Source organism: Poecilia latipinna, unplaced genomic scaffold (genome assembly GCF_001443285.1).
Source record: "Poecilia latipinna isolate Pla-1442-1.1 unplaced genomic scaffold, P_latipinna-1.0 Scaffold2784, whole genome shotgun sequence".
NCBI lineage: Eukaryota > Metazoa > Chordata > Actinopteri > Cyprinodontiformes > Poeciliidae > Poecilia > Poecilia latipinna.
This window is the reverse complement of record NW_015115400.1, coordinates 8,316-34,272: the sequence shown is the minus strand read 5'-3', so window position 1 is coordinate 34,272 and position 25,957 is coordinate 8,316. Positions and strand designations below refer to the sequence as shown.

Here is a 25,957-nt window from a genome sequence, read left to right as displayed (position 1 = left end):
AAGTGTCTTTAGGTGATGCTTAGCTATTGTTATCCCCACATGTATGAAACTCCTCCAGAGTTTTGACTTGTCTTTGCTCAGTGGGTCCGACGGGGGGCGGGCAGCTGAGAATAGACAGTGTTCCTGTCCTTGAGATATGACAGCCCGGGGGTTTACCCATCTGTATTCCCGGGACGGTCAAAGGCTTCAGCGCGTCTTTCTAGCACCATGTTGGGGGTTATCGTCAGAGCTGCGGTGAGTGTCTTGTATTTATTTCGTTGAACCAGACGCAGGAGGTTTGTTGTTGTTTACGGGCTGCATGAGGCAGTGGAGGAGGAGAGGAGAGGAGGGGTGGGGCGCCACAGGACAACAACACCGGGACAGTGACAGGTCCGAAGGAACCGAGAGGAATATTCATTAATCTCCCCCTTCACGTCTTCAAATGCACCAAAGTTATCATTGTACATTTTAATATAGGTGCAGTTTTTAACAACGTTTGTGTTGCGTAAGGTTAGCTTAATATTTCCGATAGCATTGCTTAACGAGATGCGTATGCTGATAAAATGTCAACTTCGGCGACATGAAAGCCGCAGGTTGTGCCAGTGAACGGCGCTTCTTTAACATATTCAGTGCTTCACATCATTCCCTGTAACAGGTGGTGTATAAAACTAATGACATTGCCGCACTTAGCTGTCACAAAAATATTATTTTGAAAGGGTTAACCGGAAGTTCTATCTTCTATCTTATTCCCACGACCTTGATAGAGGTGACACACATCTGTACATATTATGTGAAATGATAGACAGCCTCCCACTTCATCGTCATTTCCGTTTACATCCGTACATTAAAGCTGGTAGCCAGACTTAAAAAACAGAAGAAAAGAAATCAATGAAACTCACTTCAGTTCACTGTGGAACAGCTGAGTACGTTTTATATTTGTTGAGCTATTTTGTTCTAAATTGTCATTAAATAAAGCTCCCTTAAACAATAGTTTCCCCCAATGGCAATGACACAAAGCAACTAATCCGATTTCATTTGAAAGAGTGCATTCATATTTTTTTCTTTCTTGTTTTCCATCCCTTTGACAGTTGCATGTTTTTAATTAAATGCTTCCTTCAGAGATGTTCACTTCTAATCTCTACGGACGCACAGAATCCTCTGGGCCTTCAGTGGGAAAGCTGCATGGATTTCAGGGAAAACGTACTGAAAACATATTGAAGTAATTTGTAATTTGTGAAGAGGACCAGTGCAGACTGGAAAGGCCAGATGATCAAAGATCATCAGTAATTATTTTCAGAAATGTGTTTCTTTTTTCCTTTACTAAAAACCACATTGGTAGTCGATCTGTTCTATTAAAATAAGTCCCAGTATTTACAGTAAAACTGCCACCATAACCACTGCAGATGCCAAGATTACTTGCCAGAAAGAGTGACTAATAATAAACCCGATCCTAGAAGCCAGTCGCACAGTCGATTCATCTGCAGACCAGCCTGCACTAGCAAATCACAAAACTATATAGGGAACTACGTGCAAAAAACAAAAAACAAAAAAAAAAAAAAACAATCTTACTTCATACATGGGGAATATGCATTGTAGCAAAAATATATAAGAACATAAAAAGGATTATAAACAGATTTGACTCACCAACATTTGCTTCTGCAGCCACAGCTGTATGCATCATGGCCTGGGAGGGTCAAACTCTGGCTCAAACAAAAAAAAAAAATGGCTGAACCTTTTCCAACTCAAATGATTCAGGATCAAGGTTTGACTCTGTCAAAAGCTGCATGTGTTTTGTGCTGATCAGCCCAACCCTTGTGGCTCTTGTGATGTCATCAAATACGCACAAAGTAGAAGGTGATTCCTCTTTTCTTTTTAAGTGTGATTTTTAAAAACATTCTCGAAATCAATTAATTCTGAGGAAAAATAATACTTCCTCAGCAACTGTTTGTATTGTCATTGAACATTTGGTTACTTGTCTTTGACTTTCAATCTAAGATTTATTTTGTACCTGGTGACGAGCATGGACCTTATGAACATGGCACCCGCATGTTAACATGTGTGGCACAGATGGATTTCATGCTTTCATGCATGTTTGTTTTAGCAACCACCCCGTCGCAGTTCAGCAGTGTCAACCTTCTATTTATAGGATGGCAGAGCACAACCCCGCTGCTCCCAACAAACAAACAGTGGAACAGCTCCAATTAGTTGTCTCGGTGTCCCTTTTCACATGCTCAGTCATCTATCACTGAACTATTTGCCTTTATGAATATTCAAATTGTTGTCCACAAATTTGAGTCAAGTTTCTGTTTCAGAGAGGTGTTCTCACACAAACATGTTCACGCCGTGGATCTTTATAGCCTGTTATACTTTACTTGACCGGATTACCGCGTTTCTTTCGTACAAACGGAGTAGGACATTTATTATGATTTCTCACTGAATATATAAACAAAGTCTCTTCCTGTCTTGCAGCTGCGTCCAGGCATTGCAAACCCATGCCGTTTACTCAGAGCGGTAACGCAGATATCAGAGAGGTCCTTTGTTCATCAGGAAGGTTTGCCCAAGCTACCTGTTCCGCCTCTGAAGCAGACGTGTGAGCGCTACCTGGCCGCCTTGGAGCCCATCGTCAGCGAGGAAGAGCTGGAACACACTCGCGTTCTAATACAGGAGTTCCTGAAGGGCGGAGTAGGAGAACGGCTCCAGAAGGGGCTTGAGAGACGCGCTAGAAAGACGGATAACTGGGTAGATATTTGGCTCTGTCTGCCTTCGGTTTATGTGATTGGGCTCCATTATGGTAGATATATGTGAGAACTGTGCTGTGCCTTTGTATTTACCCCCTGCCTGAGTCCACTCTTCTAGAAGATGTTTCCACTAGTTCTGCACATCTAGTGACTAAAACTTCAGACCAGTCCTTTGGAAAGTAGTTTCAGCTCAGTCAAGTTGGATGGAGAGCTTCTGTGGCCATCGACTGTCAAGTCTTGCCACAGATTCTCAATTGGATTTAGGCCTGGGCTTTGAGTAGACCACTGTCACACTTGAATTTGTTTCAGTCTAAGGCTAGAAAGTAAGTCCAATGTGTGGCCTCAGGGTTATTTGCTATTTGAATTTTTTTGCAGCATTGTCAATTTAAGAATGATACAAATTTGACCTGCCGCCACAGGTATTTATTGAGTCTTTTAATTTTTCATTAGGGCTAACCGATTACAGACAGATTCACATCGTCTTACGAGGGAAAAGGTTAGCTGCAGCGACACAAGGTACTTGTGTTTAACAAAACTTGGATAAGTGCTGCAAGCATTTTTTAAAGAAAAAGTCTCACTTGTGATATTTTAGGAATAGAAAAAAAAGAAAATCAGTGGAGTCCAAAATAATTTGGAAACTAGAGGTCTTTTTTATGGTAAACAAGCTTTAAAATTTTTTGATCTGCAGATATTTACCAGACATTTACTATGTTCCCCGTCGAGGCTTGTGGCAAACTGCAGACAAGAATTTATATTGTTGTTTTTTTTAACATTGGCTTTCATATTCTTTGAATCCGTCCATTCAAACGTGTGACATGCTCTCTGACTGTGGATGTGCGTTTAGCTGTCAGAATGGTGGATGCAATCGACATATCTGGACTGTCGCATGCCTGTGGCCGTCTACACGAGCACTGGAGTCGCTCTGCCTCGAATGCACTTCGAAGACCGTCAAGGGCAGATGAGGTGAGAAACCAGGACGAACGTCTTCTCTTGTTGAACCAGTGGCGAAAACTAAAACGCCGTCGCTAAACAATCGCACGGCTCTCTGTGTTTCCAACTTCAGCACACCTTCAGGGTGATACTCTGAGGTATAACGATCGTTTAAGTGTCGGGCTGTGAGAGAAACCTGTATAACTACAGTATGCTTACAGTGTAAACAAGGTGGTATTAAGTTGGAAGATTAATGCTGACACTCGCAGAGTCTTTCCCCTTTCGTGCTGGCTATTTAAAGCCTGCTAGCTGCTCAGCTGTTTTTAGCTGCTGTGACATATGGGATGTGTTGTGAATGTGGAGGCCAGAGTTTGCTCTGGGGCTGCAACTGGCGATTATTTCATAGAGGACCTTATTCTGTCAATTATTCTGACGATTAATCGATTAATCGGATAAAATAATTGGCATATTCTGCAGATTTATCATTTAACCACTTACGCCTTTTTAATACAACATCAGAAGTATGCGAAAACATGCAGTGAACAAAAAAATATAAATCCATTTTTAAATAAGAAAATGAATATTATGTATTCTTTTAGTGAATGCTTGATTATTTGCAGCAACGGATGCATCTGCAGCTAAAAAATAAGCCTTGTAACATCAACATATGAAAAGCTCAGCACTTTCTGCTTGACTTAACATCAACACAGGTCTGATCTGTTGACTCTGTTTTGGATCAATCGATTAATAACTTTATGCAGAAAGTACTTAGGAGGTAGGAGATGTCTTTTTTTTTTTTTACAAATTTGAACCGAGTGAAGCTAAAACTACGTCACTTGAGAAGTTCTAGGTGAACATATTGACAAAGTTGTTTTTCTTAATCTTAAATGGAAAATGCATATAGTTTTTGTACAGTTTTGGCCTAATTTCTGCTCTGAGCTATTTGTTCTTTCAGCAAAGGGCCTTTTTTTTAGAATCTGCATAGGCAGTATACTCAGTTACTAAGTATGCATCAGTTCAATTACTAAATCAGTTATTGCAAGAATTAATTCATCACAATTCATCCGATTAATCGTCTCAGCCCTAGTTTGCTTATCATCTTTCCAACAACAATATTAATCTCTGAAATGTATAAGATTGATTTAAGTGTTTGGCAGTGGTTGCTATGGACGTGTTTTGTAGCCACTCCTGTGAAGAGCAGCTTTGATTTTCTTCTCTGCAGGTTTGCTGCCAAACTCATTGCAGGGGTTTTGGACTTTAAAAGAATGGTCGACACGTGAGTCTGCCTGAAATTACTTCAGACATTGTTGCTGTGCGACAGGAAGATCTTGGTTTGGTCCTTGATCTTGGTTTAACAGTATTAAACTGTTAATTTAACACTGTGTTGTGCTGCAGAGAAACTCTGCCTGTCCAGTATCTGAATGGAAAGCCTCTGTGCATGGACCAGTATTACCAGATCCTGTCCACATGCCGTATTCCCGGACCAAAGAGAGACACGGTGGTGCATTACTCTGCAGGGACGACACCTCCTAGCCACGTTACCGTGGTCCACAACTTTCAGGTACCGTGCAGCCAAATGTTTGCATAGTCTTTAACATTGCAACCTCATAATAATTTCGAAGTTGGGAGAGAAAATCTTGACCCGTGTTAAAGCTAACTGAAGTTTTCTCCTCTAGTTTTTTGTCTTAGATGTTTATAACAGCGACGGCACACCGCTGACAGTAGATCAGCTCACCATGCAGCTGGAGAAGATCTGGAACTCTTCTTTGCAAACTAATAAAGAACCAATTGGCATCCTGACGTCACAGCACCGCAACACCTGGGGAAAAGCTTACAACAACCTAATAAAGGGTGAGTAGGACGTGGAGAAAATAGCATGAGAAACATTCCAGTTTATTTTTGTTTTTGAACGTTGCTCTGAGAAAACATTTAATGTGAACTCCTTCTGCTCTTATTTACCCTCAGACAGGACAAATAAGGAGTCAGTCCGTGCCATCCAGAAGAGCATATTTACAGTTTGTTTGGACGCTCCGATGCTCCGAGTGTCAGATGAGATGTATCTGAGCCGAGTGGCAGCCCAGATGCTCCACGGAGGAGGGACACGGTGGAACAGTGGCAACCGCTGGTTTGATAAAACGCTGCAGGTGAGTTTGACAAGGAACTAAAGGCTAAAACAATGAACAGCGCTCTGGCATTGGTTGAGAACTTCCACGTATTCATCCGCAGTTTATTATCGGTGAGGACGGCACGTGTGGGCTGGTCTACGAGCATGCTCCTGCCGAGGGTCCGCCCATCGTGTTTCTCATCGACTACGTTGTTAAATACATGTGCGTCTCTTTCGGTCTTTGGACGACCGCTTTCCCCTGTTTCTGATTGAGCTCGGATTGATCTGTTTTTGCGTTTGTCGACAGGCAGAGACCTGAAATGGTTCGCTCTCCTATGGTTCCTCTGTCCATGCCTCAGAAGCTACGTTTCAACATCACGCCGGAGATCAAGAGAGACATAGAAAAAGCCAAACAGAATATGAACATGTGCGTACGCTGTTAACAAATATGCTTGTGTTCAGTGTTTGGTTGCATTTTCTTTACTTTTTACTGTTTTTTTTTTATTTATTTATTTTTTATTTTAATTTATTTTTTTTTTTCAGAATGGTGCAGGACTTGGACGTGAAGGTGCTCACATTTTCTCATTTTGGAAGAAATTTGCCAAAGCAGCATGAGCTGAGTCCAGATGCGTTTGTGCAAATGGCTCTACAGCTGGCTTACTTTAGGTACGAAATCTCTCTTTAGTAAACAAACAAACAAAAAATGCTCTGGAAAATAAGTGTAACATATAAAAATAAAATCCATATCTCTGTGTTGACTTTATATTTTAGGATGTATGATCTTTGCTGTCCTACTTATGAGAGCGCAACACTGAGAATGTTCAAATACGGACGCACGGAAGCAATCCGATCCACCACTGTGGATTCACTTAAGTTTGTTCAGGCAATGCAAGACCCATCGAAGCAGGTAAGGACAGAGCAGGTTTTTTTTTTATCCTGCACCTTGCAGAAGCATTTTGTTTCATCACAACCATAAGCTTCAGTGTTTTTAGTGGAATGTTATGCGGTAGAGCAACACAAAGTACAGATGTGAAGATTTTTTTTATTACAAATCTGACAAGTGTGGCATGCATATGCTTTTTTTCACCACCTTTTTGCACAAATAGAGTCTGAAACAAATTAGTGTTTAATTGTGAAGTGGATGGAAACTGTTTTGAACAAAAAAAAAATCTGAATAGTGAGGCAAAAATACTTTGCTTTTAAAATGGTTAAATCAATGCAGATTAGATGGAGGGCGTATTTAAACATTTATTTTCAATCTTAGTCACAGACCCTAGCTGGGAGTTAGGTCTGGACACTAACTGGGCCATTCTATCACAGGAATGTGCTTTGATATAACCCCGTCCATTGTGTTTCTGTCAGCCTCCATCAGGGTTTCTTCTGGGATTGCCCTACATTTTGGTCCATTCATCTTCACATGAACTCCAGTTTATTTCCTTTTACCTGATGAGGAAAGGCATTCCCAATGTTTTAAGGTTTGCATGGGGGTCTAAGGCTCATGTGCAGGGTTGGTTTTTCAATACACTTCACATTTTGTAGGCAAAAACATAAAATTTTTGTCTGCTTACCATCGGACGCTCTTCCACTTGTTTGCTGTGGGCCCTTCATGATTTGTGGCTGGACTTCCTATGGCTGTCTTTCTCTGCCTTTTTCTTCACAATCTTCCCATAAAGCCCAGATTTGTGGAGTCTGCAACTACCATATTTTCCGGACTATAAGTCACAGATTTCTTTTCATAGTTTGGCTGCTCCTGCGAGTGTCATTTTTTTTGACAGTTTTCTGCAGCTCCTCCAGCTGCCACTGGCCTGTCGGCTTCTTCTCCGATCAATATTGTCCGTCTGTGCCGTCAAATTGCACGCAGAAAGACTCTATTTACTTGTATATGCGATTGTGCTACTGGAATGTCGTTTGGAATATAAGACTTTGTGTTGTGCTATCACATAAAACCCCAATAAAAAAAAAAAAACATTGAGGTGGGGTTGTGGTTGTGATGTGACAAAATGTGAAAAATTCAGGGGATATGAAGAATATTAAGGGACAATAAATATTCTATCTTTGAGAGGTGAGATGCTTTACTGAGCAGAAAATGTTCCCAACAGAACAAGGAGAGGTTTGCTCTGTTGCAGAAGGCAGTTCAAGCTCACAAGGAAAACACGCACAATGTGAGATCTGTTGTTTAATTTTATGTAGTTTATGATTTTCAGCTTCCTATTAGTTTTATCACCACACATTACCCATTTTATTTTTTGTTTAGGCAATCCATGGACAGGCTATCGACAGACATCTGCTTGGGCTGAAAATTCAGAGTATTGAAGATTTGACCTCTATGCCTGAGATATTCATGGACACTTCTTATGCAGTAGCTCATCATTTTAACCTCTATACTAGCCAGGTATGGGAAAAAAACCAAAACAACAACAAACAAAGAACCCAACAGCCTATTATTACCGAAAAGAATGATTGTTTACACTCCGATTTATTTATTTGCGCGTTTGCTCTCTCGCGTCTCTGCGTCCAGGTTGGCTCCAAGACAGACTGCGTGATGTGTTTCGGTCCGATGGTGCCAGATGGCTACGGGGTGTGTTACAATCCCATGGATGAGCATATCAACATCGCGATCACGGCCTTCAACAGCTGTGAGGACACGAACGCTGCCAACTTCGCCCAGGCTGTAAAGGAAGCGCTGTTGGACATGAGAGCTCTCCTCACAGAAACAGCCGCGGCCAGACAGTGATCCCACACATGAGCCCGCTTGTGTACGAAGCTGAAACTGAATCGAGTCCTTGCCAGCGTTGTTGGCGGAACGCCGACGCTGCGCAACGGAGAACTAAGAGGAAACCTGTCACCAAAGGGTTTGTGGAAAACAAACTGAAAATGCACTGCCTTCAAATGGAGAAACGGTCAATGGTAGATGTGTATTTTAAGATATTGTGCGAGCGATTGTAGTTGAGCAAAGATATTTTTTTTTTCTCTTACCAGTTCCTGGTGAATCTTAACAGATCCCGGACGTCTTGGTTTGTATGTTTATTTCAGGTGAAAAATCAAGAAGCATATATTTTAGCTATGTAAAGTAAATGAAAAAGGATTTTTCTATGAAATAGAATAAATGATAGTGGTACTGTATATGAAAAAGAAAGATGCTACACATATAATCTATTCTTTATGGTTTATGTCGTGGATCAAAGACGCACAAAGGAGTATTCGGCTCTGAAGGTTCCTTTGGAATTCAGGTAGTCGCCATGAAATTCAACCTCAGCCATATTTCCAGAGGAGTGCCACAGGAACAGCTGCTGGCCGTTGAACACGTTGGTCTTTAAGGCATCCATGTCTCGGATCTGAGCAAGAAACACAATAAAAACATGGTTTTTATTCTTCATCCAAATTCCACGTGTCTTAAAAACAAAGCTTGTTTTGTACCATGATATATGTGGACTGGGCGCCGGTGGTGTTGAATGGTAACGCTATGTGGAGCGCCTGGATCCTGATCTTCACCGAGGGAGGGGCGTTGATGAGCACTCGGCAGGTGTGGCTGGTGTTGGACGTAACCGGATTCTCAAAAATGCCGCTGGGGGAAAATAGCTGAATGTCACAATCTGCGAGGTAAGAAGGAGGAAGAGTTTACTTATTGTCTGTTGAGCAAAAGATCACATGCGTTCAAATGCAGTTCTGTCTGTGAGAAGTTAGAGATGATATTTTGTCAGGACATTTGCAGCAGCATATTCCTCTCTGTTGTACTGTTGAGGCTGGAATAATACTTTATTGTGGAAATCCCCAGAATAAACTCCCTCCACAGCAACTAGTAAAGCCATGAATATAAATAAACCAGTCATACAGAGGTCACTTTACAATTCTTCTAATCATTTTTATTTAAACAATTAGGGAGTATTTCCCTCTCAGGATGTTTTAGAACTCCTTAAAGTACTTCTTTATTTCAAATATTACATTTCACTGAAATGAATTTATCTTAAATTCCATTATTCAGTACCGATAAAAGATGCCAAATTATGACATTTTTAAAGAAACAACACAACAAATCTTTTAAATATTGTTATATAAAACTGAAAATAATTTTAAGATGGTAAAAAAAAAACAAAAACAAAAACAACAGGGAACAGTCAAAAAGACTCATCAACTCTTTTATGCCTGAATTATGATCCTTTGTGTCAGGATTTTTTTCCATTTTTTTAAAATTTTCTTAAGGCATAAAAAATGGTAAGAAAAAATTTGTTAAAAAAAAGAGAGAAAGAAATATTTTTTTTCGGTGATCAGTTGTAATTTTCTCCAAATACAAAGTTGTTATTTGAAAAAATACGTCAGTAGTATTGTTCTTTAGGGGTTATCTGATGTCGCAATATTTTTTTTTTTTACCTGCAAGAGTCGTCTACAGTAGAAGGAGGGACCGGGTCGGTCGGCATGCTTTTTGTCTGTCGGCCATATTGGATTCAACAAAAATAATTGCTTGCATTTGCAGCTGATGGCCAGTAGTTGATGGTGTATTTTATGATGCATTAATGTCCCACTGCAGTGACCACTATGCATGAAAGGGTTCAAATTATTTTGTGCTAAAGCTGTGAATAACTGATCCTTGGAATGTCGCACTGAACAAGTTACCAGTCCAACACGCGCACACACTCATAACTAAGGGCGACCTAGAGAGATCAGTTAACCTTACAAGTCATTACTGTGGGAGAAATCCTGAGTACCTGGAGAAAACATGCAAAGTCCATGACAGCAGAACCCAGGCTGGGATTCAAACCTACAAAGGCAACAGAGCCCACTGTTTCACACTGTGCAACCAAGATATGTCCCGATACAGTAAAAAAAGGAAAAGAAAAAAAAGGTAGTTCATCCATTTCTTGTTTATAGTCAGGCATTAAAGTGAACAGTTGCAAAACCGTTTAGCTCTGCAGAGACGCATAGCTGTGTATCATCACCTTAGCTATAAAAACAAATGTTGGGAGTAACGTGTGATATTAAACTGGTTATTAAATAAGTTGCCTTACCCTGATGGTGACTCCTTTTCGTATTCTTCTTCGATCTGTAGGTAAACACAACCCCGTTTCCAGGAGTGACCACACTTTGCCGGACAAGCAGGACATTGGTTCTGGTGGTCAGCTCACTGCCTGCTGCCTGCACACACTTCCTCACGAAAGCCAGACGATCGAAAAACGCCACGTATTCCCCTGTGCAACACACACACACACACACACACACACACACACACAGGGTTACGTACATCCTTGTGTCTGCAACAGACTTTCAAAATTATTCGACGGTTGAATCGGAGCATACTTTTTCTGCAATCCAAAGAGCTGGATACGAGTGTGATGCTGATGACCTCGTCGAGGGGCCGACCAATCGACACTGTGCATCTGCTCGGCGCATTGTGCAAATCCACAGTGCCCGATTCCTCCAGCAGTAGCCGTCCACATGCATCTCAAAAAGCACATGCACTGTGATGATAATCATGCTCTATCTTTATCTGCTGACACGCTGCGATAAACGACGCAGCACTCACTAGGCTTAGGTGTTGGAGTGGCTGTGGTAGTCTCTTTGACGGCCATGGTCTCTGTCGGCCTCGGAGGAAGGCTGCCCATGCGGCGCCGTGGCGCATCTTTATGAACCGGAGGAGGAGATGGAAGAGGCTTTTCTGTGGAGTTTGCTTTCAGGGTTTGAGTGGTCTTGTTCAAGGCCACGTCTCTGCAGCTGCCCGTGTCGCAGCCTCTGATTGTGATCGGTTTGGGCATGTGCATGCAAAACAGAGGGCTGAGAGGCTCAGGCTTAGGGGGGCCCATACAGGACACAGCTCGGGACTGGATACCGTATCCACAGGATGCTGAGCACTGAAGAGCACATGGCACAGCGTAAGATGGATTATGCACACCAGATTGTTTAGAGCAGAGGTCCGCAACCTCTACAATCCATGGTTCCAGAGCCTCAAGTTGCAGACCCCCTGGTTTAGCAGTGTTCAAATGAAGAGTTGGTGTAAGGTTTAAATAATATACTCTGGGAAGGAACGCTCTCAGAAAAGACACGCATACTCTCGCTAAATCTGAACTGAATCCTGCATTCACATCAATCTGAACTAATCTTCACATCCCATCCCGTCACATGTACCTGGCTCCATGGTTTCACCTCCCACTTGAAGGTGCACGCTTGCACCAGGCAAGGCACAGTGGTGGCAGGTTTGACAGCTGCACGGCAGCCGTCCTCTGGCACCACGCTCTCCTTCCCGTGGACAAACTGGACACAGGACACATTCCTCTGAGCTACACCCAGGTCACAGGACACGGAGCAGGGCGATGTCCTAAATACCTTCCACCTGGATGAGTGATGCTGATGGTGAGATGACTTTTGTCCCGTGTTTTTTTTTTGTTTTTTTTTTTTTTTGTTTTGAAAAAACCAACAGATCTCAGACTGCTTGTGTGAAATTCACCTTGCAGGGCAGCTGTGAGTATTACATGAAACCACTGCTGTTGGTTTGGGAAAGCGGCTGCAGTTGTAATCCTCCAACACCTCCTCCTCCTCTCCATCTGCCTCTCTAGCACAGTACAGCACTCTCTTGGCTACCCCTCCTCCACACGTTACGCTGCAGACTCCTTGCTTAGAGCGCCACCTGGTTGTTTGAGGAAAAAGGAGCATTTGTAAAGTCGTGTTTTTTCAGGAGTATCCACACTGCTTTAACCTGTTCAGAGTTAACTTTTGAAAGCATTTTGTTTTTAGTTAGGATATTAGAATGAAAAAGGAGCTGGGCACCTTTGAATTGTTTACTTAGAGCAAATTTTGAAAGCTATGTTTTATTTTCCTTCCTTTTTTTATATGATTGCAAATCAAAGCAGCGCTGTTAATGCTACAAACAAAATGCAAGTAGTTGTTAAATTAAAAGTTTCTCACATTGGAGGGCAGGGAGAAAAACCACACATCTCAGTGTGCGGCTCCGGTTTGCTGGAGGAGTCACAGTGGAAGTCAGGGACCCCCAGTCTGGTCTGGTGATCCACACAAGAAAACCAAACCTGTAGGGTTCCTTTCGCGCATGAGCATTGGGCCTTGAGTTACTACACCGAAGAAGAAGGTTCTGAAGTGACTGCTGCTTGACAGCTCTCAGCTTACCATTCCCACAGCTCCTAGAACACTGGCTGACTACGGGGCTCCAGACATACACAGGAGCTTGTCTGGAGCGTGGAAGCAGGCCAGACTTTAAACTGGGCTGCTCCTGGTCAAGACAAACAATGTTTAGGCGTTAAATTAGGTAATTAAACTCAAAAATTCAATGCCTTCTTGACATTACCTCCCCCTTAGAGTCCCACCCGATGGGGCAGACGTTCACCACACATGGCACCCAATCTGGAGGTCTGAACTGATTTAAACAAAAGCTGTGGTCCACCTCGACATCTAAGCCGCCTTCTTGCCGGACGCAAGACACGCTGCGTTCTGCTTCCCCCGGTCCACACACAGCAGAGCAGTTCCCCGGCTCTGAGACAGACCATCTGAAGATAAAGTGTTTCAGATTACACCAAAGGAGCAGGAAAAAATATATATATGTATTTTAACAAAGTCTTCTATATTCTGTGATCACTGGAGCAAATGATTGTATCTGCAAAACAAATACATTAAAGGTCACATAATCATTGATAAATCACAGGTTACACCTGGCAGGGCAGTGGTGCAGGTTACATTTTTCCACAGGGTGGGGAGCGGTATCAGCGGAGCACTGTGAATCGGGAACTTTCACCACGATATGTTCACGCTTTTGAACACATCGCACGTGACGCACCCGAAATCCGCCGCCACAGGAGGCACTGCAGACCCCGAAATTTCCTGCATCCCACCTGCAAAACAGTAAATTATTCATGTGTAGTCATTTGGGCCGTGCGTACCTGCAAAGAGAGGACGAGAAGGAAAAAAAAAAGAAAAACGGAGCTGAGAGTAAAACTAACCTGGGGGGACAGGAGGGAAGCTGACAGCTTGTGTGTAGTGCTGTGGGTGGAGGAGGGGCTTTACAGTAGTGTGGCTTCAAAAGCTCGTTGGTGTCTTCATCTACGCAGACATGCTCATTCCTCTGTATACCTAGGGAAGAATAAAAAAAAACCTTGGGAGGATGCATTATTTCATCGCATGTGTACCATTTATTACACACATTTGTCATTAGATACTTCTACTTATTTATTTACCCAATCCACAAGTGACAGAGCAAGGTGTTGCTAACGGAGCCCATTTGCCTCTGGGCGAGCTGTCTGTCAGAGACTTGTTTCTTGGCACATAAAACTGAAAGCTGATGTTTGGATTTGTTTTTTCACCATATTCCTTTCCATATTTGCGATAGACCTGAAATAGAAAGTAATTACAAACATTAGATGCCTAATCTCAAAAATGGACAATGAACTTCAGACAAGCACTCCTTTCTTTGTAAGTACAAAGGCCTCCTTCGCACTGATTTTGGACAGTTTTTTAATATAAAAACCGTCCAACTCGTGGATGGACTCTGCGCAGTCCTGACAGAGACGTCCTCTGGGATGCATTAACAACACACCGTGCGTCCTGTTACGCATGACGGAGTGTGAAATTTAACCCAACTGGTATGAGTGTGCAAAAAAAAAAAAAAAATTGTAATGGTTACAGTTAATTATTGTGGTGATAACAGATCTGATAACAGATCACCACAATAATCATTTGCTCCAGTGATCACAGGCTGGTGCAGCAGAAGTAGCTCATCCGTAACATGTGGCTCACACACGTACCTGTGTGGGTTGATCATCAGCAAATTCAAAGGAGGAGCGGCCATCTTGGCCTTATGCCAATGAAACCTCAATACACCTACACTGGGCTGGCAACTCTCCACGTAATTTAATAAAAAGCTACCAGAAGCACTTCCCCTCCCCTGTTTCTCAGGCTATAAACAAAATGACCTCAGTAAGCAGCTGAAACCAACAATTCGTGACCAAATACTCTGCCATAATCAAAGATTGGTATACCTGAATCTAAATGTGTGTTTTTAGACACGTTTTAGACTGTCACATACACCCTCAGTCGGGCTGCAGTTGCCACTAAATACATATCATGTACTGTGTACTTTCCAATGACGTTATAACTGTTATAGTTAAAGTAAAGCCTGGTGGCCCGCCAGACTTATAATACACTTTGGGAAACCCTGCATTTCTAAATTGTGGATCCAAGGAAGTCGGGAGTCTGGAGGCGGCAATTGACTGAAAGCGTTTATACAATTGTTAAAAAACAAATATCATTTGTATTCTGTGAGCAAAGCCTGTTTTGTACTAAAACTACTGTTTAGTACTAATAGCGCAGTAGCACCATGATTATGGTCAAGGTGTTACTGTTCCTCATCCGCTGAAGCCTTCTTGGATCTAGTGTGAAATAACATTTTTTGAGTAATTTGAGAAATTCCACCCTTTTTCCTGACCTGTATGGTTATCTCCTGTTTCAGAGGTCCAGGCAATACCACCTCTTCCATCTCAGGTAAAAGGTCAGGAGTCAGGTGAAGGCGGTACTCTACGTGGTCGTCATCTAGTGGTGAGGGATGGGTGGTGTTCAGAGCCATGGTACCCGATCCAGACACGATGTACTGATCCCCAACCAGCACAGCTGCAGACATAGGACAACCTCACATGCTCTACATTCACCAAATACGCTGTTGTTGAAACGTCACTCTAATAAAGTGACTCCACCCACCTAAATGAGTGAAGACAGGCGCTCTGTTGACAATATGGACCTGAGTTGCATTCACCGGCAGAGTGAGAAACGTGTTGTAGTCTTTACGTGAAAAGAGGAAAGAGAAATTAGCTCAGTTACCTGTGTTACAAGGTCAAGAAAGGCAAGTAGTTATCTAGTCATTTGGTACCTTTGGCACCACCGCCGCTGTACGAGTCTGATGTCAAAATGCAGGTGGACTCATCTCCACCACACACCCCGCACACATCCCACGCCTTCTCAGAGTGCAGCACGCCATCGCAGCCAAACACCTGATCGCAGAGTCAAAAGCAAGTGTAAAAACGTACGAAAAGGAAACTGACTTGACTCTCTTGACACGTTTATTCTTTTCACCTGGCATCTCCCTCGAAGACAAGCAGCTGTTGCGCCGTAAGGGGTTGAGACGTCTGATTTGCAGCGAGTCCCATCCGCAAAATGAGACCCACGGCTCACTATGAAGCTCTCTCCATCTGACTGACACATGTATCTGCACTGCTCATCCCCTGATTGTCACCAAATTGAAAGAAAAATATGAGATACTGATTTTCTCTGTTTTAAAACATGTTAGAAATGTTTAGATTACCATCACCTTTGACAAAGCCGACAGCAGGGATCCATTTGTAGAAGGAGGCAGTGTTGGGAAGCAAGTATAAGGGCTGGGGGTCTGTTTGGGAACACTGCTCTGCCATGAAGTCCAACTGGGTCCGCTCGCAAGGCTAAAGCAACATGAGTGGAAGGAACTTTTTTACATCTTGCTCTGCGCTATAGAGCAGCTGTCAACTAAAAATTTGACAGCTGCTCTATACTTTTAGCATCGATGCCAAAGTAAGCTACAATGTACTCAATAGCATGTGGAGAGTCACAAGCATGTTGAGTAACACAAACTTACTCCATTCAGTCTGTTAAATACAGGGCATTCCTTAAAGAAATGTCTATTAGAGGCTACAAAAATTTTACACAGGGTCAAAGGTTGCAGCCTTGTAGGCAGCCATGATGGAATGGTCTTGTTTAAATGATGTATTCACACTCAAATGTTTAGAGCTTCATGGAGAATGAAGGTCTAAGCTTTTGCGAGGCCCAGTGTAAACAAAACCAGAGAGAACTCACCAGTTGGTTACAAAGTTCAGCCTCGATATCTGGGCCGTCACAGTCATTCCCTCCAAAAGCAGGTCTGAAAACACGTCACACGCACTTCTTTAAGACGAAGCTCTGTCGGGCAGATACTAATGCTTGCGTGACAGTTGCCACCTGGGGTTGTTGCATTCCCTCGTACGGAGCACGACCCCTCCGCCACACGTCCGGGAGCAGGAGGAAAACCCAGACCAGCTGGACCAGGAGCCGTTGACTACGACAGAGACGCCGAAGTCATCTGGGGACACACAGCGTCCCTTCAGACACCACTAGAAGACAGAATGAACAATGTGCTTGTGTTTACTCCTCGACTCTGGGATGACTGTGGCAGCATTTCTCCATGAACACATAGAGAGCGTTACCTGATTGGGTGCGCACTCTGTTCCATCCAGCAGTGGAACCAGGAGGCGTTTACAGGAGCCGATGTCTTCGGGTTTAACATGACAGGACAGAGCACGGCAAGGCGGCTGCGGGAAAATTTAGACGATAATTGTAAACATGAATCAACACGTACAGTGGAATTGCATGCATACTTCCATGAAGTTGGGGGGTGGGGGAGCGCCACCTAGTGATCCAGAGCTAACATTACAGGCGGCATACCAGGTCAGGATTGGAGAAAGAGCAGGCTCTGGCAGTGCTGCCAAAGGCTATGCGACACTGGTCGTCAACTCCGTAATACAGCCCGGGCTTCCAGTCCTGCAGGGAGCCTCTCAGTGCGGGGAAATCCTTCACACATTCAGCTCTCCCTTCACTGCGAATATTAAATAGATTATTGTCCAATTTCCCCAATACATAGAGTGAAAATATTCATGTATGTGGTCTGGTTTTTAGGGGGTTTATTAAGAGACCTTCCTTGCACACACATCCCACGGAAGTTAAACATGTGAGGCGTCTTTCTGATTATAGAGACATACATGATCGCATGAACGATAGCAAGAGCCAACTTTAGTTGCTGTGTTGACATTTTAGTGTTTTTGGAGGTTCCTTTTACCATCTTGGGAGGTGCTCACAGTGTATACTAGCTCGGATGGCGAGACCTGCTGGGAATGTTGGAAGTTTTTTTTTTTTGTTTACCCCCCCATCCGTGAATTATTTTTAATGTAGAGGAAAATCTGACTTGAAGATTGCTTACCATAGTCTTAATTACCATCTTTTGCTTAAGGCCTCAGACAGCTCTTACAAACTAACCACTTCTACTCCAATAGCTCCAATAACTGACCAAACTCAAAATTTCAAAAGGACACAAATAATAATAATAATAATAATAATAAAATGAAAACGTTTAACTTGTAGAAGAAATTCCCTTTTGGCATCACTGAGGTCTGTGTGATTGTTGGCCCACCTGAAGAAGGTGAGAAGCTGCTTTCTGCTGCAGGGGGACCAGGTGAGATCCACGCTGTTATAACCTCCGTCCGAGGCCATCATGAAGCCGCTCCGACTGCAGCCGTTCGCCGATCCGTCGTGGTCGATTCCGAAGCTAAACGCCAGGCAATGGCGTTGAAAATTGCAGAAGTAACCTTAGTGCAGAACGAATCCAGCATGATGACTGGTGGCATTTAAAGCCGTCGCATAATTGCCGTCTATTAATCGTTTCTTAGATCAGTACTACACCTGCTCTCCGAGTGATAAAAAAGGATTATGAAGGATTAAGAGCCCTTAAAGACCCTGCCTTAAAGCTGTTCGCTTTGAACAGCTCTCATTCTAATTCAATTTTATTGCGTCATTAAAAATTTAGCGGCCCTTTTGTCGTTTTATTTGAATAATGATCTGAAAATATGTCAGTCATTTGGGCACTTGACTTTATGTCCTACTTATGCTTTTAGCAACACGAGAGTTATAGTTTTACATGAATTATTAAGGAGCAAGTGGGGAGGCTGGACACTTTCTCTGTGACTCATGCCAAATTCTGCTGGCTCAGATATCAAAAAAGAATAATACTTTCAAGCAACTATAAATTAGAGAATGATCTAAATGGAGGCGGCTGCAGACTGACGGATGGCTCGGTGTTGTACCTGTGGCCGACTTCGTGAGCGATGGTGATGCCCAGGTCGAATCCCGTGTCCTCTGTGATCACACAGCTCCAGTCGCTGGAGCAGACCCCTCCCAGCTGTGTCACCCCCCTGACCTGCTTGTTCCCGTCGGGCAGCTCCAGGTCATACCTGATGGTCATGATATATTTAGATCGTCGCCTTATTTGTACGGGAGTAAGACACAGAATGTGGGTGTAATCCCACCCACATTTTGCCATGTTTCAACCACAAACTTGAATGTGCACTATCTATTCAGATTTGATCTCAGAGGCACGTAAACATGAAGTCAGAGGAAAGTAAGATTTTTAAAAGAAAATGAAAAGCGCATTCATATAATTCATCCTCATTTACTCTTAATACCACTAAATGAAATCCACATCTGCTCTCCCTGTGTGGAGGACAGCTTCTGATTCACCTGCATGTGGTTGGACTTACTGAGCTGATTCTCCTTCAGAAGTCACCAGCTTATTAAGTCCAACCACAAGCAAATTATTAGGTATGACACACAACTGTTCTGTGAAGGTCACTGCTACTGTTGAGGGAACATTACTGAACTAACATCATCAGAAAGTCCAAGGAACACGTCAGACAGGACGTATGATGCTGTGGGCTGGCTTTTTTTTTTCAGCTGTGGAAGCTAAGTAAAAAAATCAATCCTTGGATAAAACTTTATAGAACTGTTGGTGCGGTAAAGATCAACCTTTTACATTTTACCTCTGCGATAACCCTAAACATGCAGCCAGAGCTACACTGAGCTGGAATGAATTCAAAGCATATTTGTGTGTTGTTTGCATTGGTCGATTTCATGAAATCCCAGTAAAATACGTTCAGATTTGTGGTTTCAAGTTACAAAATGTGGCAATAGTCAAGGGACTTGGATGAATTTTTACAAGGCATATATATGTCTACTTTAAATGCCAGGGAATGCATCCATGCCTTGTTATATACAGCAGGAGGTCAGCGTGTAGCGGGTCTGAGTCATTGGAGGGGTTGATCCTTCTGCCCCAGTCGCACACACTCCTCAGAGACGAGGTGATGTTGGTGGACATCTGGATCTCTGGCTGGAAGATTATCCACAGTAAAAATATGAGTTAGAGCATCGCTGTAAAAATTTATCTACGCATTTAGAGTAATTTTAAGTCATAGTGGTGTTTTTATGAATGCTTTATCACCTTTACACTATAAAACTGAGGTAAACTTTGCATAGAGCGTAATTTCCCTTTTGAGGATCACATGATGTTTCTCCAACCTCTTACCTCTGGCTCCGACAGGATGATCATGCGAACCAGGTGAACCCTCATGTTGGCTCCCAGGGTCATGTCTCTCAACAGCTCAGAGGCCTGATCAGAATTTACATTATTGATCAGATCGTTACACTTTCCGCTGCTCAGAGTGTGATTACGCTGTTGCCCTGCAGAGCCTATCACTGGAACGTTTCAGGATAAACTGTACAACTTCAAAACATATTCCCCCTCCCCTCTCTAATATACTTCTTCATTATTTATTGATCACTCCTTATTGCAGCCTAACCGTATGTTTCACCTACATTTCCATCCACAGTTTCTAAAATCACTCGGAGAGGAATTCTTCGACTGTAGGTCTATGTGCGTAGACTCACGATATTGAGGTTGGTAAGGATGTATCGTTCCGTGTCCTGCTTGTGGACCTGCTGGACATCTGGCCCCACGACCACCAGCAGCTCCAGATGTGTGATGTCAGGAATCAGAGTTGAGCGACGCAAACGGTCTCTTACTATGAACCAAAGGGAAAACACTTTGTTGAGACGGACAACAAGGAACAGCTTTTTGGGCACAGCTGTTGCTCCGAAACAGTTACTGAGACTGCATTCAATGAAGCAGATAAATGACCATTTTAACTGTGTCCTTAGGTACCTGTGGTGTCTGCAGAGGAATCTAAAGCGGAGACTTTGTCCTGTGGCTTTTGTGAGGGAGAAACAGCATCAGTTTAAAATCAAAAGAACATTTTTAGTGTATTTATACCATTTCAACAGCCTTAAAATCCCAAGCCTCTATGCAAGTCATCATAGAACATGAAAAAGCAACTCAAAGTGTATCATTTTGATGTAAAAGGAAAGTCTCTTTGCCTATTCTTTAAAATTATTCAAACTCATTAAGATTGGACGGAGAGCATAAATGTTTCAGTGCTCTTACCACATACTGATTTAGGGGTGTCAAATTAAATACGACTACACAAATTTTAGTGCAGCACCTGATTTTTCAAATTGTGTTCTGAGGAAAACGTCGTAAAACAACGTGTCGTATCTTCATTTTACTTCACCCCAATTCAGTATTTGTATTTTAAAAGGCTCCCTTTAGTGAGACGCGATTCCTCAGAAAAAAGTTCAGTTTTACCCAGTTTAAAGTTGGAAGAGTTCAATGCACTTTGTCAGAGCTCAGTGAGAAGCAGAATCATCTGCCGCAGAGCTCCAGCTCGCCTGCAGCTTTCCACCTACCTCATCCCGAGGAGATCCCATTAGAGAGCTGAAGCCAGGCAGTAGGAGCAGAAGATAGACCACAGTCATAATAAACATTTTTTCCCCTCCTTTTTTCTGTGTGTCTACCTGCTCTGCTGTGACGCTCAGACTATCTATCTATCTATCTATCTATCTATATCTATATCTATATATATATGTTCCCTCCTGCTCATGTGGGACTGAGTCTAGCCATTAGTGTTTATGTAAACAGTAGGGACAAAGTTGATGTGTGTCATACGTCATTTCCTGATTCCCCTCCCCAGATTTGGGATCAAAAGGGCATCTCTTATTGGATTTGTGAAATGACTAATAAGTGTAAAATCTGGCCTTGCTTCAGAGTAATGAAACTGCGTAAATGTTAAAATTAAAGGAAAGGCATCATGTATTAGAAATATTTCTGATGGAAATCAAATGGAACCACTGAGAAGTGGCTCCATTTGCTTTATTAAGAATATGCTTTATGATAAAGCTTTATTAAGCTATATGCTTTATTAAGAAACCAAAAGTCACTTACAGATTCTCCCATACTTATGTTCAGGCTGCGTTAACTACCGGATTAACCCCTCCTGCTGTCGCAAATATCCCAGAGTGTCACTGACTTTCTCAGCCTCTAGAGGGCAGACTCGATCCTTTACCGGAACACGAATGAAGAGGAATGCAGTTCTCTCCACAGCAATGTAAAAAGAGGGGCATCCCTGAAACTCGTCGAAGACATAAAGCCAAAGCTAAGCTGCATATTAAGAGGGAAGCGAATTCTCAGTGTATTTGTATTTGTATTTTAAAATGCTCCATTTATACAATGGAAAACTGTAAAACCAAAAAATTAGGGTATCCCCGACAAAAGTTTTTTTTTTTCCTTTGAAGTTAAATTTGATACTTCTGGACATTAGTTTTAATAGCTCCATCCATAAATTTCCACCCCAGATATGTGACAACGAGGCTATAAAGTGTTTTCACTCTCCTCTCCAAGTATTTCTTCAGCTCTGCTCAGCGCCCCTCTTTCCTGAAGGGCTGTAGTTTATCTCAGCAACTCTGGGACCCAAAAGCCCATCTGCTGTTGTTCTGCCTGTTGTCAGTCTGGATTAACAGCTGGCTGGCGCGGACGCAACGCCGGCATCGGCGCTCAGCTGAAACCTCGGTGCTGGATCTGTCAAGCACAAGACTGTGATAAATGCCGCTCTATCTTTCACGCCCATCTCTGTTCCCTCAGAGGGGAGCAAGGGATTTTATATTTATGAAGTCCTAAATTATACATAACTAGCCATATGGGATACTGAAGCGGGCACAAGCAGATGATGCCTCAGGAAAATGTTGTTTGGTTGCAGTTTTTGGATAAAGGGGAGGAAGCTGTTCATTTGTCAAGACGTTTAGCGCAGGAAGCTAAGCATCCGTATCAGTTTTGCTAGAATTCCATTGCAGAGTTCCCCATTTTAATGTAAAAACAAGACTTATGAGAGTGCATCTAATTATGAAGCTTGACCTCTTGTCTCAGATTTGGAGATGCACTCATTTGGAGCGGATGTCATTTTGTGCATTAAAGGACTGCCGTTTAAATCCTGCTCTTTGTCATCATCTCCATCTGTTGCTTCAGCTGTGTTCTACGTACACTGTACTATTGTTATTTTGTCACATTGGAAGAGCTCTTTTTGGAAAGTTGAGCTGAATTTCACTTGTCACACCCAAGCTTGTTTACTTCCAAACTGGTATTGAGAAATTATTTCTGAAAACAGGAGACGGGCTAGGAGATGCCAAAAGCAACGTCATGCCTATATCTAAAGAAATTCAGACACAGTTAAGAAATACAGTTCATATATAGAAAGAGCTCAAGGTTCTTTTAAGGACTTTAGGATCAGGTTGGTATAAGTAGCATTTTAACTCTTACTAAATAATTATCAAGTGTTGATTTTTAACTTTTGTTTGATGAAATGACACATAAAGTATGTCACAAAAACAAACAAAAAATCTATTTGGCAAATATGTTTTCACAGCACTGAACATTTAATTTATTCATACTTTAAGACCATACCAGTCTAACTTCGAATAGGCACATATCACTATTGGGTGCTGCCACCCATGATTTACGTGACATGGCTGCCGTCTTAGCTAAAATGCAGAAACGTACCGAAAAAAATAGGATTTTTTTACACAGATGTCCACTCATATTTATTACTAGAGTTCTTATGTTTAGGACTAGATAAAATATTTCCTTTTGTATGATAAATACAGCATATAGCTCGCTGACAGATTCTGATCAATCTTCTTTTCATTCAGTTTCTCTGGGAGTTTCCAGGGTTCTGCCCTTAAACCATTAATGTTTATCATTTATATTAACCATATTATCTCTTCAATATCCAGTTTTTGCTTCCAGTTTTATGTTGATGGAAAAAAAAAATCCTTATTGATGTTTAGATTTCTCTCATTACACCATTCTAGATTTCATTTAAAAGAGCTACTTAAGTCTTAACTAGGTTTGAACTCTTCTAGACTTTTCATGTGTTAAATTTATGTTCTTTGCAGACTCTTAAAACATTAATTATGAGAGCCAAGAAACCTTTTCAGTTCACAACGCTGAAATTGAGAAACTGAAAAAACGATATCTGAAAGCATCTGGTTTGATGAAAAGTTGAAGCTTAAAACCCAATGACTCTGGATCATTCTCATGGACTTCAGCTGCTTGTTCTGTTTTTTATTTTGTTTTAATTGCATTTCTTGTGTTTTTTTTTTTTCTTCACAGTGCCAAATAGTTTCATTGTAATGAATGGACCTCAGCACCAATATAAATAAGGGCTTCCCCTCAATGGGTTTCCCAAGGATTAAATAATAATAAATGCCAGATTGTGGCTGTATTTATTTATAAAAAGTAAAAAAAAAAGAAAAAAAAAAAAAAAGTTAATTATAGAAGCTGGAAGTCTAGCTGGTGATTTAAAAGCCGGATGTGTGCAAAGAACGAATTGCCTTGGCTTGATTGTGCTTCTTTTTTTTTTATCTTTCAAAGCTATCAATTGCTGCCACAACCAAAAGGCCTTGGCTAAATCTAGCACTCCATTCATGTCTGACTCATCGCATTTTCTTTTCCAAGTTAAGTGCATGACTATTTATAAAACTGCTAAAGTGATGGGTCAGATGTTGAATAAAACTTATAGCGAGGCGTAAAAAAACAAACAAAAAAAAACAATAAAATGGCCTTATAGAATCTGTTTTCCAAATATCTTTTGCTCAATCATTGAGACAGGTGTCTCATTCTTCAAGATGCAGTGCACTGAAATTTTGTCAAACCCAGCACTGTTCCTGCCCTCCTGCTGACGGACGTTCTCACTGCTTTCCATGCTTCTCTCTTTGCTGAGTTAAGATGAATACTGTGTTGGTCCTCCTATGAGATGATAACTTTCCAGGGCGTAATGTAACACTGAGGGAGCCGAAGCTCAACGGCACAACAACGTACAAAGATACGTTCCACTTTTAGGCTTTCTTCCAGGAGACACTCCAGCTGTATTAGCATATGTCACCATGTTACAGTGATGCAAAAAAAAAAAAAAAGTTGCAAGAGAATTTAATGACGCCCCGCTGCTGATGAGTTAATGATCGTAGTGTGGGTATGCTGTCTTATAAATGGACGATTATGCAGTCACTGCGCAGAATCCTTTCAAGGGAAGTGCTCCTGTAATGCCTGGAAGAAACAACAAGAAAGAAAAAAACAAGCGGCAACAGTTAACAGTATTTGTTGCTTTAATAGGCCCGCATTAGATCTCGCTTCTGTTTAAATGTAAATGAATAATCAAAGAGTGGGAGTCACATGTAACGCTGACATATTTCGGTCCGCAAGTGTAGGTCTCCAGAAGCAACGATTCAGAAATGAGCGTGGGATGACCTAAATGTGCTGCATGTTCTCTTGAGCTCTCTATCAGTGTCACAGCCACAAAACAAAAAGGAATGTAAATTGGGCCCTGAAGTAGTGCCAGTTTAAAAACAGTAGGAGAGCAATACGTGTGCTTCCCATACAAAAACACCTCCGTCCTTTAGCTTGGAAGGAAAGCAATTGCGGTTTTATCCCTGTACTGGATGCGGCTGCTCATGAAAAATTGCATTCCTGCAATGTGAGTTTGTCAGTACAGGTGCAGCTATTTCAATTATGTCTAACCTCATTAAATTTGAAAAAAAAAATAAAAAATCCTGCAAGTTTTAACTGCATCTGAAGTTCAGTTTTTCATTACTCCACATTGCAAATGGCCTCTTTTCTACGCTCTCAGGTCCTCTCTACCTGTGAGATAATTGGAGATTCAGCTGAATGCATTAAGTGAGCACAGGGCAGGCAGGGCAAAGCAAAGCAAGCTAAGCTGCCAATGTCAAGCAGCCTATCTGATCCAACCCTTCCAACAGGCCAAAGAGCAACACTGGCGCAAAAGTGTTCATTTACAAATCTATTAAAACGAACATCTGTCTACATGCTGCGGATGCATGGAGAATAATGAAAGGCTGTGCTTGGAAATGCCTTGCATGAGCTTTTAAGTCAAGTGTTGACTTTCAGGGCAACAAAAAATTATTAATAAGACTTGTGGGAAAAGGACTTGGCATTGCATCAGTGGAGCAGAAGGAAATCAGATTAACGTAAATGAAAACAACAGATCATTGATCTTTCACTTCCAAGTTAGATTTTTTTTTCTGTGTGGATGCATGCCAGTATCAAAAATGAGCAAAATCTGCACATATATCAATTACAATGAGATAACTGGGACAATCCCAGTTATTCAAATTGGTCTTCTACACGTTTTAGATGATAGTTTATGTAAACTGGGGTTTTAGAGTTTGTCTTTGACAGAAAATAGCCAAACAACTGGACAAAAGGAGT

At 42.0% G+C, this 25,957-nt stretch overlaps 2 protein-coding genes across 3 annotated transcripts; one reads left to right on the top strand and one right to left on the bottom strand.

The window, feature by feature from the left end:
* Nucleotides 1-78: 78 nt before the first annotated feature.
* Nucleotides 79-8,834, top strand: LOC106939143 (carnitine O-acetyltransferase). Of its 2 annotated transcripts, none has more exons than XM_015021451.1 (14): nucleotides 79-234; nucleotides 2,449-2,718; nucleotides 3,562-3,680; nucleotides 4,870-4,923; nucleotides 5,043-5,208; nucleotides 5,324-5,498; nucleotides 5,613-5,791; nucleotides 5,874-5,974; nucleotides 6,059-6,178; nucleotides 6,295-6,417; nucleotides 6,523-6,658; nucleotides 7,851-7,913; nucleotides 8,006-8,143; nucleotides 8,270-8,834. In XM_015021451.1, exons 1-14 carry the CDS (start codon nucleotides 208-210, stop codon nucleotides 8,483-8,485), a joined length of 1,887 nt encoding a protein of 628 aa, XP_014876937.1. In that variant the 5' UTR covers nucleotides 79-207; the 3' UTR covers nucleotides 8,486-8,834. The 2 variants fall into 2 exon arrangements, with proteins under 2 accessions (XP_014876937.1, XP_014876938.1); XM_015021452.1 differs by lacking the exon at nucleotides 79-234 and adding an exon at nucleotides 3,168-3,233 and having other exon boundaries at nucleotides 2,640-2,718.
* Nucleotides 8,711-21,506, bottom strand: adamts13 (ADAM metallopeptidase with thrombospondin type 1 motif, 13). The gene is made up of 30 exons (XM_015021450.1): nucleotides 21,261-21,506; nucleotides 21,091-21,224; nucleotides 20,510-20,555; nucleotides 20,236-20,369; nucleotides 19,874-19,957; nucleotides 19,554-19,678; nucleotides 18,600-18,746; nucleotides 17,930-18,064; nucleotides 17,188-17,338; nucleotides 16,950-17,054; nucleotides 16,705-16,856; nucleotides 16,564-16,627; nucleotides 16,046-16,172; nucleotides 15,811-15,959; nucleotides 15,608-15,728; nucleotides 15,439-15,519; nucleotides 15,170-15,351; nucleotides 13,923-14,076; nucleotides 13,689-13,818; nucleotides 13,401-13,580; nucleotides 13,040-13,238; nucleotides 12,862-12,964; nucleotides 12,646-12,775; nucleotides 12,188-12,367; nucleotides 11,869-12,073; nucleotides 11,270-11,594; nucleotides 11,044-11,187; nucleotides 10,755-10,934; nucleotides 9,169-9,344; nucleotides 8,711-9,086 (listed from the first exon to the last, which is right to left on the bottom strand). The coding sequence occupies exons 2-30, from the start codon at nucleotides 21,166-21,168 to the stop codon at nucleotides 8,931-8,933; spliced, it is 4,143 nt and encodes a 1,380-aa protein (XP_014876936.1). The 5' UTR covers nucleotides 21,169-21,224; nucleotides 21,261-21,506; the 3' UTR covers nucleotides 8,711-8,930.
* Nucleotides 21,507-25,957: the final 4,451 nt, after the last annotated feature.

Bases quoted from the DNA above. Each gene is read 5' to 3' on its own strand.
- adamts13 (XM_015021450.1), bottom strand. From the start codon at position 21,168: ATGTTTATTATGACTGTGGTCTATCTTCTGCTCCTACTGCCTGGCTTC. The intron at 20,556-21,090 runs GTAGGTGGAAAG...CCCTCACAAAAG, and splicing joins TGGGATCTCCTCGGGATGAG to CCACAGGACAAAGTCTCCGC. The intron at 18,747-19,553 runs GCATGGATGCAT...CATGACCATCAG, and splicing joins CTCCTGCTGTATATAACAAG to GTATGACCTGGAGCTGCCCG.
- LOC106939143 (XM_015021451.1), top strand. From the start codon at position 208: ATGTTGGGGGTTATCGTCAGAGCTGCG. The intron at 5,209-5,323 runs GTACCGTGCAGC...TTTCTCCTCTAG, and splicing joins CCGTGGTCCACAACTTTCAG to TTTTTTGTCTTAGATGTTTA. The intron at 8,144-8,269 runs GTATGGGAAAAA...CTCTGCGTCCAG, and splicing joins TTAACCTCTATACTAGCCAG to GTTGGCTCCAAGACAGACTG.